General features: G+C 46.2%; 3 protein-coding genes across 5 annotated transcripts in view; 1 reads left to right on the top strand and 2 right to left on the bottom strand.

Annotated features, from left to right (window-relative positions):
• Positions 1–842, top strand: part of LOC118006662 (protocadherin Fat 2-like) — a 61925-nt gene extending 61083 nt beyond the window's left edge. The window contains exon 23 of the mRNA XM_034999386.1: positions 310–842. Within this exon, the coding sequence (XP_034855277.1) occupies positions 310–842 (533 nt within the window). The remainder of the gene's footprint in view (positions 1–309) is intronic.
• LOC118006659 (proton-coupled amino acid transporter 1) overlaps positions 1–12452 on the bottom strand; it is a 62231-nt gene that overhangs the window by 6009 nt on the left and 43770 nt on the right. The gene's annotated exons all lie outside the window — the stretch shown is intronic.
• On the bottom strand, positions 10427–12443 carry LOC118006660. The gene has a single exon (XM_034999384.1). The coding sequence runs from the start codon at positions 12363–12365 to the stop codon at positions 11157–11159; it is 1209 nt and encodes a 402-aa protein (XP_034855275.1). The 5' UTR covers positions 12366–12443; the 3' UTR covers positions 10427–11156.

Below are 12452 nucleotides of genomic sequence, written 5' to 3'. Positions count from 1 at the left end.
AGCAGAGGCGAGCAGGCTACATGGAGTCATCCATATTCTTCCCTTATTCACTGACTCTCAGACCATTGGCACAGGTTTACAATATGAGCTGGCTTTGGGTTAAACCTCTGGCCTTGAAGGTGGCCCCGTTGAATTCTAGGTACCAGTCTAAGCTGCCAGACACAACACACATCGATGGCCACATACCCATGCACTCTTCTGCCTGGTTCTACCACACGCTGAATCATGTATAGCAGCTAAAAGGCCTGCTGAAACCTTCACCAAGGAGACTCACCCTATCTTGTGCTCACCCTATCTTGTCATTTTCAGTGTGCCCAGGCGGAGCTACGGTCTGGCCCCCTACTTACTCCAGGAAGGAACGCTGGGAATACCCCCACTCGGAAGTGACACCTGGCCCTCTGCCGCCGTCGCCTCACCACCACCAGATTCCACCCGTGATGCCGGACTCCACTGGCCTCTATGGGGGCTTCCCCTTCCCACTGGAGCTGGAAAACAAGCGGGCACCCCTCCCACCCCGTTACAGCAACCAGAACCTGGAAGATCTGATGCCCCCACGGCCCCCCAGTCCCCGGGAACACCTGCTGGCCCCCTGTCTCAACGAGTACACGGCCATCAGCTACTACCACTCACAGTTCCGGCAGGGAGGGGGAGGGCCCTGCCTGGCAGAGGGGGGCTACAAAGGGGTGAGTATGCGCCTCAGCCGGGCTGGGCCCTCTTATGCTGACTGTGAGGTTGGGGGTGGGCATCTCACAGGGCGGGGCCAGACCCAGGCTCCCGCCAACTATGAGGGCTCTGATATGGTGGAGAGTGATTATGGGAGCTGTGAGGAGGTTATGTTCTAGCTATCCTCAGAGGAAGGCAGGGAGGAAGCCAAGGACTTGGAGGAGTGAGTTGAGCATGGCTGGAAAAGTGGGAGGGAAGCCCCCATCCCCAGTCCAGGCTGCCATACCTTGAAATGTGCTCTTGCAGACCCCCAGCGAGTCCCTGAGGATGGAGGGAAGCTGAGGGTGGAGCTCCAAAAACAGCACAAGGGCCCTCAGCAGGAAGGGGAGGTACAGAACAGTTAACCCTGGGAAACCAGGACAAACCGATTCCTAGGATGGGCAAGAGGCAGTCTGTCTCACTGCCCACCATCTCTCAGTCCCCAGGGAGGTGGCTCTGTCAGGGAGCATTCTGACAGCTGCCCACAGCTCCATTCTGGAGGCCATCCACCTGACAGGCACCTACTACATCAGCTACAGAGACAAGGTCCAGGGTCATCTGACCCTGGAGGGCCACAAGGCATCCTCTAGGGGCTGAGAGGTGAGCAGCAGGTGGGCAGGTCACCAAGTCACCTGTGCACCCTGCCTCGTTCACACATAATTGCAGCATCTGCTCAGTGTGAGGCACTGTGCTAGGCCTGGGGCGACAAGGGCACCCGAGGAGCATCACTTGGCCTCAGTCTCCTGGGGCCCCACTCCTCTAATGCAGAGTCCAAGGAACTTGCTCTGCCTCGTTAAGTCATATGACTTTCCACCAGGCAGTACCTGCCAGGATTCCTGCAGCCCTGAACCTTTTTGGTTAAGGAATTCAGACCTCATGGAACTCTGGGTTCTTCAGCCCAAGTTTCTCAAGCACTTTGGGCCAAAGGCAGGGAGGACCTATTCTTCATTTTTTAAAATTCTTAGGCACTTTTCAACCTTGCTGTCTGGATGAGTTGCCCCAAAGGGATTTTTCTTCCCTAGACACAAGGTACTAAGAACTCCCCATTCGGGGCATCAGGGAAGGGTGGAGGCGTGGAGCTGGACTTCAGTGTCCAGGCTGGACACTCTGCCTTTTCCTGCCCCTCCATCTCAGATGCCTGCCAATCTAAGTGTTACCTGCAGTGACTCAACCCTATGCATGGAGGGTCAATGTGGGCACGTGTCTGCACATGTGGGCACCTCATGTATAGATGTGTGTACATGTGTAGAGTGTATGTAGCCAGGAGTGGCAGGGACCAGAGAATTCTGGTGGCCTTGCCACTCCCGCCCCTACCAATCCCTTTCTCCGGTCCACTGATTTTTCATTTGTGTTGTTTCTGGAGGCAAAAATCAAAAGGATGAGCAACAGAGACTCTCACCCACAGGGTTGCTGCTGACAGAGGGAGCTCTGTGGGTGAGGGCGTATTCATTCAAATGGCTCACAGCTGTGTGTGTAACTGTGCATGTGAGTGACAGAATGCACAGTTTCACTGGCCATTTGTTATTTTTTTTTTAATAATAAAGAGTCTTTTTTACGGTTATTTTGTATGTCACTTGTCCTGCTTGGGGTTGGGTCAGGGGAAGGGCACGAGGGTCTACGAGCCCTGCCAAGCTGAGGTTCAAGGAATTTGGGGGCTAGACAGGACCCTTGAGGTCATCAAGCACCGTGATTCCCAAACCTAGCAAAATGGCTAAAATATAGATCTGTGAGCCCCAGAGCCAGACAAAAAAATCAGAACCTCTGGGGGCAGGGCCCAGAACACTCTTCAGGGAAAACACCTCTAATTCCAACACAACTGCCCACAGTTAGTGGACAAGTCCACTAATCAGCAGGTGCGTGAATGGCCTGGGACAAGACTTCAGGACTGCCGACCCTGGCCAGCACCCTCTGCACCACATGGCACTGGACGGGGAGAGTGAGCTTTATAGCACAGGGCTCGGGAAGCCAGCCCTCCTGGTGCCCGGAGCCAGCCTACGGCTACTGCTCCACGGCTCACTCCCAAGGCCCAGCCGGAGGTGAACATCACCGGGCAGCTGTGACACAGGCCTTGCAGGAGACACCGAGACTGGAAAGCCCAGTCCCTGCCGAGGAGTTCCCGGTGCAGGTGGGCAGAGAAGGCACATCCATGAGAGGCACCCCAGCACACTGTGGCTCTGGGGCTGGACATGCTCTGTTCCAAACCCCCTCTGCCACACACCAGTGTGGCCTCAGGCAGGTATGAATTGGCTTCCTGTTGTTTAGAAGCATAAACAATAAATGGTGACCATTATACTAGGAAATAATACCAGATAGTATGTAGGTAAGATTAACTTCTCAGAACTGTGCAGGAAAGCATATATAAGCAAGTCCAATGTTGCCCCGACTTCTGTTTTGCTTATCACTTAATTTACGATTTTTGTTCTAATACCACCTGTATCATTATATACTTAATAATTTTCTTTTAGTGCATTCCAACTTTAAAAAAATATTTTTATTCACCTTAAAATGACACATCCATAAACTAAAGGACTTGAAAGTTACTATTTTTTCTAGAACACATGAAAACACATAAACATTCAGACTTTTAAAATGACCGTCCAGGGTCTGCTCAATCATCTTTGGGAAATTCTGATCTAGTGCATCTTCATTCCTGATGTTCCTCATCCCAAGGCCCACAGAGGAGAAGGGTTTGTCTGAGGTCCTGCAGCTAACACTTCACAGAGATAAGACCCACATTCAGGTCTGCACCCAGCCTGGTTATCTCCCTAAAACACAACTTGCTCTCCACCTTCAGGAAGGGGGAGCCTCTCTCCACCCAGCCCACCTTTCCAGAACAGGCCCCTCCTTCCCTTTGTCTTCCCGAGCCTGCACCTTCACCTGTCAACCACCAGAGGGCGCTCTGGGATCAAGACAGCCTACTGGGCTGTGATAGACTCCAAGGTTTTCAGGGAAACTCTCCCATCCCAAGCCCCTGGGGCTCTGGTTCCAAACGTCCCGAGTCTTACACAGCATAACAGTGGCAAAGAAAGGCAAAGATACAGGTTTCCTGACCTCCAGCCTGGGCATTTTTACAGTTCACCATAATCCTCTTCACTACCACTGCTCACTGGCACTTGCTATATGGCAGGTGCTGTGCAAGCACTTGACAGGTCTTGTCTCATTTAATCCTCACAGAAACCCCATGAGGTAAGTACTGTTGTCTCCATTCACAGGCAGAGGGACAGAGACACACATAAATTAGGTGGTTTGTAACTTATGTTAGTGACTTAAAGTGAGGTCACCCGGTTCATGGGTGACAGGGCCAGGATTTAATCTGGGGCGTCTGACTCCCGATATTTGCCTTACATTTGGGTCCATGACATAGGACATCAGGGGATGGAGGAACAGCAGCAAGGAGGACTGAGAGGGCTTAGTCTAATGAGCTCATAGGCCAAGAGTATCACCGTAATTCTAAGTGGTATTAACAGACAAAGTGTCTGGATCCTGGGAGGTGGGGTCAGCTCAACCCCAAGCCACTTGTGTGATCCAGTTCTGAGACTGGATGGTAAGAGTGCCGCAGCAACCTTGAGCATTGCTAGACAGCAAGCAGGACAGGTGGAAGTGAGGACTCACAACCATGTCCAGGGTGGGAGGGCAGATGGAATCCACTGGACAACAGCAAAGGAGTTGTGAGCCCGCTCATTCAGAGGGCTGTGGTGGAGGCCTGCACAACTATACCAGCACATGGGGTTTATCAAGGCCTAACAGAGAAAGCCAATGTATCTTCTAGAAATTGGAGCAGTGCTCTGGAGGGGACACATTGAGGTCTTGGCGGGGAGGACTGAGGCCAGGGCTAGAACCTCAAAATGAGTAGCTGGGTGAAGAAGGGCAGAGCCCTAGACCTTGGGGAGGAAAACCATTCTCTTTTGGACCGAAGATTATGGAGATTCTAAAAGACAGAAAGAGAAAAATACAGTATATAAAGTTTTGAGATATGGAGTGATTTGCCCAAGGCCCACGGCTGGTTTGGTATAGAACAGGTGGCCCTTCCTGATAGCCCATGGTGAACTGGTGAACTGGGCCCAGGTGCTGGACAACAACCCACATTTCAGTGTCTAAGGACAGACTTTAGAAGACCTCAGGCAGCCTCTGCTAGCTCTGTCTTGAGGAGAGGCACAAGAGGTCTCACCAAGTAAAGAGCAGGAACTTTCTCAAGGACCCAGCTGGGAAAAGACAAGCCTTTAGAATTTTCTTAAGATTCCTCAACAAATCTACAGGGTCCAACCAAGGAAAGTGCTTGGTTAGACTGATACAAAACTAAAAGTATATATAACGATGTCAACTCCTTAGAGGCCAGGCTCCATTCCCTACTAAAGGAAACCACACTGAATTTAGTAACCAGCTAATTCCAGATACAAGATTAGCCCGCACAGACAAGGACTGGAAGATCAAGCCCGATCCGATCAATGCCGCCAGCAGCCCATGATCTAGGGAGTGACCAAGTAGTCACAGCTTTCTAGCATAAGTAGAGAGGAGGCTAGCCAGAGAAGGGATGTTACTGCTCTGCTGAGGAGGGAGTCATAAATTATGACTGACGTAGCCAGGGAAGATTCTAAAGAGGAGCAGCCATCTGAGCTGGATCTTAAAATTGAGCTTCAGATTTTGCACAGAGAAGGGCCAGCCAGGCTAAGGGAAAAGCCCAAAGCAAAGGCCTAGAGGTTTTAAGTATTTGGGCAATGGTGGGTAGTCCTGATATGTTGGGGTTGGAGTGTGGGAGGACTTAGGCATCCAGACTGGGGCCTGGAAATGTCCCCTGTCCACTGAGGGTTGTGAGTAACAGAGTTAGTGGCAGAGAGGCAGATCTCAGGGGCAGTACGAGGTTTGCAGTCAGACAGACCTGGCTCCACCACTCAGAAAATGTGTGTTCTCGGTTAAGTTATTTAACCTTTTATGCCTCAGTCTGCGAAGTGGGGATATTACCAGCGCCTTCCCTCACTGGACATGAGTATTAGAAGAGAATACAGGTAATGTGCTTAGCGTAGTTGGCATAGTAAAGGCTCAAAAGATGTTATATATTTTATCACTACTATTAAAAAGGCAGATCTTTTTGCAGCATCCATAACCACACACTTACCTTTGTTCCATGGCCAAGATAAAAAAAAAAAAAAATCCCTCCAGCTAGGGGTAAGAAGGAGCTTAAATGTATTAAGGCAGTAGTTCTCAATAGGAGAGGGGGATGATTTCCACTCCCAACCCCCCACACAAGGGTACCTTTGGCAATGTCTGGAGACACTTTGGATTCCACAACTGGCATTTAGTGGCTAGAGACCAGGGATGTTGCTAAACATCCTACAATGCACAGGACATTCTCCACAACAAAGAATTATTTACCCCCAAATGTACATAATACCAAAGTTGAGAAACTGTCCTAAGGAAACACGTGCAGGCTTTATGCAGCACTTTAGCAGCTGGGAACCTGGCCTGAGGCAAAAGTACACTTATGCCAAGAATAGCAGTTATGGCATATGGTTTTGCTCATTTACAAAAAGGCATCATTCTGGAGTCTGGGTGAGAACAAAACAATATATAAAAAGAATAACATACCATGACTAAGTAGGATTTAATCCAGGTAAGCAAGGCTGGTTCAATATTGAAAAATCAATCAATTTAATCTACCATATCAATAAGTGAAAAAAGAAAAATTGTAAGATCATGTCAACTGATGAAGAAAAAAAATTTGACAAAATTCACCTATTCATGATTTTTTTTTAAATCTCTCAGTACAGACATAGAGGGAAACTTCCATAAAAATCTTAAAGCTTATATTATACTTAAGGGTGAAAGACTGAATGTTCTCTCTGTAAGATCAGAGACAAGACTAGAATGTTTACTGTCACCAACTCCTTTTTTTAACATAGTCCTAGAAGTTCTAGCTATTGCGGTAAGAAAAAAAAAAAGTATACAGGATGGGAAAAAAAGGAAATACAACTATCTCTGTATGCAAACAACATGACTGTCTACACAGAACATCCCAAGAAATCTAGACAAAAACTCATAGAACTACTGAGTACAGACAGGCTGTAGGACACAAGATTAACATGCAAAAATCAGTTGCATTTCTACAGACTACCAATGAACACATGGAAATAGAAATTAAAAACACATTACCATTTACAATTGCTCCAAAGAAAACTAAATACTTAGGGGTATATCCAACAAAACATTTACAAGATCTGGTAAATGGCTAAAATAAAAAATAATGACAATACCAAATGCTGACGAGTATGTGGAGAAACTAAGTAACTCACACATTGCTGGTAGAAATGTAAAATGGTATGGCCACTCTGGAAAATGGCTCGGAAGTTCCTTTTAAAACTAAGAATGGGCTTACATACAACTCAGCAATTGCCCTCTTGGATATATATCCCATAGAAATAAAAACATTTTCATGCAGGAACTTGTACCCGAGTGAATATTCATAGCAGCTTTATCTATAATAGCCAGACCTGGAAATGATGCAGATTTCTTTCCATGAGTGAATGGTTAAAACAACTGTGGTACATCCATACCATGGAATATGACTTCGCAATAAAAAAAAAAGACAAACTATTAATATAGGCAACAACTTGAATGATCATCAAGGAAATTATACTGAGTGAAAGAAGCCAATCTCAAAAGGATACATACCGTGTAATTCAATTTATATGACATTTGTGAAGTAACATAATGATAGAGATGAAGAACAGATTAGTGGTTGCCCAGGTTTGGGGATGTAGGGGGAGCAGAGGAGGTGAGTGTGTCTCTATAAAGGGGCAGCATGAAGGAGTCTTGTGGTGATGGTCCAGATAAGCATCTTGACTGGGGTGGTGGAAGCTACACATACGATAAAATTGCTTACAGCTACACACGCAAAGACACACACACATGTGCAAGTGAGTGCATATGTTGACTGGAGAAGTCTGAATGAGCTCTATATATTGTGTCAATGTCAGTTTCCTGGTTTTGGTCATGTAATATAGTTATACAAGATTTTAACATTGGGGGAGACTGGAAGAAGGGTGCGCTGGACTTCCCCATACATTTCTTTGTACGTGTGAATCCATAATTACTTCAAAACAAAAAGCTTTACAATTTTTAAGAAAGCTAAATTTTAAAATACATCACTAAAGAAGACAGACCAATGGCAAATAAGTCAGGAAAAGGTGCAGGACATAACTAGTCATTAGGCAAATGCAAATTAAAACCACAAAGAAGTACTACTATAGGGGCGCCTGGGTGGCTCAGTCGTTAAGCATCTGCCTTCGGCTCAGGTCATGATCCCAGGGTCCTGGGATCGAGCCCCGCACTGGGCTCCCTGCTCGGCGGGAAGCCTGCTCTCCCTCTCCCGCTCCCCCTGCTTGTGTTCCTGCTCTAGCTATCTCTCTCTCTGTCAAATAAATAAATAAAAAATCTTTAAAAAAAAAAAAAAAAGTACTACTATATACCCATTAAGCTGGCTAAAATTTAAAAGACCATTATATGAAGTACTGGTGAACATATGGAGCAACTGGAGCTTTTAAAAACTGTTGGTAGGAATCCAAAATAGCAGAGTCACTCCAGAATAACAATTTTTCAATTTCTTATAAAGTTATTATACACTTACCATACAAACCCACAATTCCACTCCTAGGTATTATCCAAGAGAAATGAAAACATATGTCTCCACAAAGGTCTGTACATGAATATTTATAGCAGCTTTATTCATCATAGCCGAAAACTGGAAGCAACCCAAATGTCCAACAATCGGTGAATGAATAAACAAATTATGGCTCATCCATACAATGGAATATTATTTGGCAATAAAAAGAAATAAACCTAATGATACAAGGCACGATACAGATAATATAGAAAGCATTATGCTAAGTCAAAGAAGCCAGACACGAAGGACTCCATACTTGATGGTTGCATTTATATGACATTCTAGAAAAGGCAAAACGAGAGACAGAAAAATCATATCCGTTGTTGCCAAGGGTCAAGTGAGCATGGGGATGGAATTGACTACAAAGGGGCACAAGGGAACTTTTTAGGGTAAAACAAACATTCCATATCTTGATTGAAATAGTAGTCAAATGCATTTGTCAAAACTCATCAAACTGTACACTTAAGAAACAGCTGAATTTTACTACATGTAGATTATACTCCAATTTTTTTCCCCCAAAATGAGTGGGGGGAGGGAGATCAATGACCAAGGGTCTAGTGAAGTGTACCAGTTAAAGATACACACAGTTTCTTGCATACGTCTGCAACGGGCGGAATCTGAGGAAGCAAGCCTACTTAGCAAAGAGCCCCAAGTTTAGGGTCCAAATTCAGTCCACTGTCACTCAATTTATGCCTCCAGCAGTGCAGTGGCTTACCTTGAGGGCCCTTGTTACCTGGAAGGAGGGGTTATAGCCATTAAGTGTAAACATAAGCAGGAACAAACATGTGAAAAGGTGAACAATCTAAAAAGCTTTGAATGCTCTCCACAAAGGAAGTGAGTGAGATATGACTATAATGAATGGACGCAAAACCACAAAACAAGTAAAACTGCTTCTGAGTCTTGGTTTTCTTCAATTCGGCTAATGTTTCAGAAAATGCTTCATAAGCTCTCATGCCAAGAAATTCAGAACATTCTCTTTAACCCTCACAATAATCCCTAAAGGTGGACCTCCCTCCTGAGGCTGTAACAAAGAGGGGGAGGCAGTCAGTGCCTTTGGGAAGCACTTGGGTTCTGGAATCACAGGGCTTGCTGCGGTGTATATCCTAATGCTGCCACTTAAGGGTTGATGACTTGGAACGGTCACTGAATCCCTGTGACCCCGAGTTCCAGAAATAATACTGGTAATCAAAAGGAGTCATAATACATTCCCTGCCTTCCTCTCTCCGTAAAGTGCTATACTTCAGTAGTGTGCCTTGAGGCCTCTGCTTTTAAAGGAGTCTAATTCAGTAGCCCCCCAAGATTGGTTTTCAGATCACCTAAGAAGCAGCTCAGATGGTCTTGTTTTCCCTTTTAATGTGACAACAGGGGACAGGAGTCACCTCTTCCACTGTTCTGAAATCAATCTCCCCACTGCAAATATATATATATATATATATATGGAGGGGGTGGGATTTCAAGGAATTGGCTTATGTGATGGTCAGGGCTGGCAAGTCCAAGATTTATAGGGCAGGCTACCAGGCTGGCAACTCTTGTACAGGAGGTGATGCTGCTGTCTTGAGGCAGAATTTCTTCTTCCCCATTTAGACCTCAGTTTTCCTCTTAAGGCCCTTCAACTGATTGGAATGAGGCCCACCCACATTTTGAGGATAAACTTTTACTTAAAGGCAACTGATTGTAGACATCAACCACATCTACAAAATAACTTCAGAGCGACACTTAGATTAGTGTTTGATTGAATAACTGGGTTATTCAACATTATAGCCCAGCCATGTTAACATGTGAAACTAACCATCATCCCTGTCAACTACGGTCATCTGATATACACAGACGGGGCTGAGAGTTCCTACTCAAGTTTTCAAGAAAAGCAGGATTGTCTAACAAAAAAACAACTTCCCTTTCTTGGGAACTCTCAATTCCATAGGTGGTTGTACTGTTTGCACTACTCCCCCGGATGAGCTCTGTGACATAAACTACAAACATTTTGACCTAGTAAGAGCTAGTAAAGAGATCTGAGTGATATTTAAAAAGAAAAAAAGGTGAAAACAAAGATGCAGACCGAAACCTCTCAAAAATAAAAAATAAAACTCATTTATTGATAAAAGAAAAGTTTAACACATGATCCATTTGCAGAACCCAAAACAAATTCTTCTGGGAGCTCCTGCATGGTCTACATCTCTACACATACCATGTGAGAAATAGACACCCACGTAGGCACACACGCAGGATGATATATGTGGTCCTGTCTGGCTACCAAGACCTGGGGATGGTAGTTTCTCATATTCATCTTATTCACACACTCATTGACATGGTTTACAAGAGAGTTACATGATTTTATTGTTCACTAAAACAAAACAGCTTCCCCAGCATCACCTTGATTTAAACAAAAGAACACAGCTTAAAACAGGCACCCTCCACCCTCATCCCCCACTCCCCACTCTGGTAACCACATATCAGCACCACTTACATCCCCTGGCCTGAGAATGGCCCAGTGGTACAAAGAACAGGGAAGAAATATCACAAGCTGATGCTGTCAGAGCAAAGAGCATTGCAAACAGCAGGACTAATTAAATTGTCTAAAAGTGTTGACCATGATTTTCAAAGACAAGCCACACCCTCTCCTTTTCCCCCTAATGGTCTTGGAGATTTGTAATGTACTTTGGAAAATTTAATTCTAAGGCAGACTTGGAGCCGACTCCCTAATCACGTCATGCCACTGACACTTTGTGTCTCTGCTGTCAGGAAGTAGCTTCGAGTTCCGATCAGGGCTGATGCTGGGGCCCGCCTTAACATCGATCAGCTATGAAATAAAACCCACTGATACGGAGTTGTGCCTCGGGGCCTCCGCTTTTAAACGAGTCTGTGAGTAATGAGTGAATAGAGAGAGCTGTAAACAGACACAAAGTGAGATTTTGCACTTCCAAAAAACATGAGGTGAATACGTAGTGTTAAACAGAGATGATATTCTATAATTTAGGAAGGGAGACATTTGAGAAGAAAAAAGTAAGCTAGGAGAACAGGGAAGAGGGACAGATTTCCTAAGGTTCCTTCCTGGGATCATCGCTTTAAGACAACTGAAAAAATGGCAAATTGTACCTTTCATGGGGGTGGAGTAAGTAGTGAGCACCAGCCAATGAATTTGGCTGGAGAGGTGAGTGGCAGAGATGGAAGGCTGAGCTGCGGGTTCTGAGCTAAGAGCCGCCACACATTCACATATATCTGACCAAGGTTTGTACAGCTGAAGGGCTCCTAGCATAAATAATGACACTTGTGAATGGTGACAACTTCTAGGAAAATTAAACAGAAGACGCCAGATCATACTCTCCCCAGCAAATACCTGCATGTAAGAGGAGGTACGTTGCCAGAAGAGAGGTGGACACCTCCCGACAGCAGCATTTACAGGAGGGAACAAGGGGCTCGGAAAAGCTACCTCAGAGCTCATGGAAGTCTGAGGTTGCACTGGGGAGCCCGGGGGAGGGACACAGCGCCTGACAGTAGTGGGCCAGAAAGCTGCACATTTTGCCTGTGGCCCCGCAGATGCAGCCTCGCACTGCAGAGAGCCTCGCTCTGTTGCTCCTTGACCAGACTTCTGGTCGTGCTGGGCCTTCTTACCAGGCACCAGGGCGGGGGCACGGGGAGAACCCAGGCAGCTGGTTCCTAAAGAGCCCTGGGAAGATACCAGGGCAGGCTCCCTGACTGAAGAAGCCTCGTGGGCAGAAGAGTAAGCTTCCCTGAGCTGGCGCAGAGGGCTACTTCCAGGAGAAGAGAAAGGGCTTCCTCTTACTTCCATCTTCTGGCTGGCCCTTGACTTTACACCTAAGTGCACAACCGGAAAGGCCCACCAACAGGATGCACCCTGCCTAGGTCTTCTGAAGCAGCAGGAGCACAAGAAAAAGAACAAACAGGGAGAGGGCCATGCCAAATTAGCTTCCAGAAGCCCCAAAGCTAGTGCCATCTCTCCTACACACCACATTTTCCAGGCCAGGGACCCTGAAGCAATAATTTGCATTTTGCAAAATGCACAGTTTTGTACTGCCCAGTCCTCAGATCCAGCCTTACAACCCACCTGGACAGGACGGCCTCTAGCAGCTCCCCA

The sequence above is a fragment of the Mirounga leonina genome, unplaced genomic scaffold, assembly GCF_011800145.1.
Source record: "Mirounga leonina isolate KUSES-001 unplaced genomic scaffold, KU_Mleo_1.0 Mir_98, whole genome shotgun sequence".
Classification (NCBI taxonomy): Eukaryota; Metazoa; Chordata; class Mammalia; order Carnivora; family Phocidae; genus Mirounga; species Mirounga leonina.
Note: the sequence above shows the minus strand (reverse complement) of the source record. Positions and strands in the feature narration are given on the sequence as shown.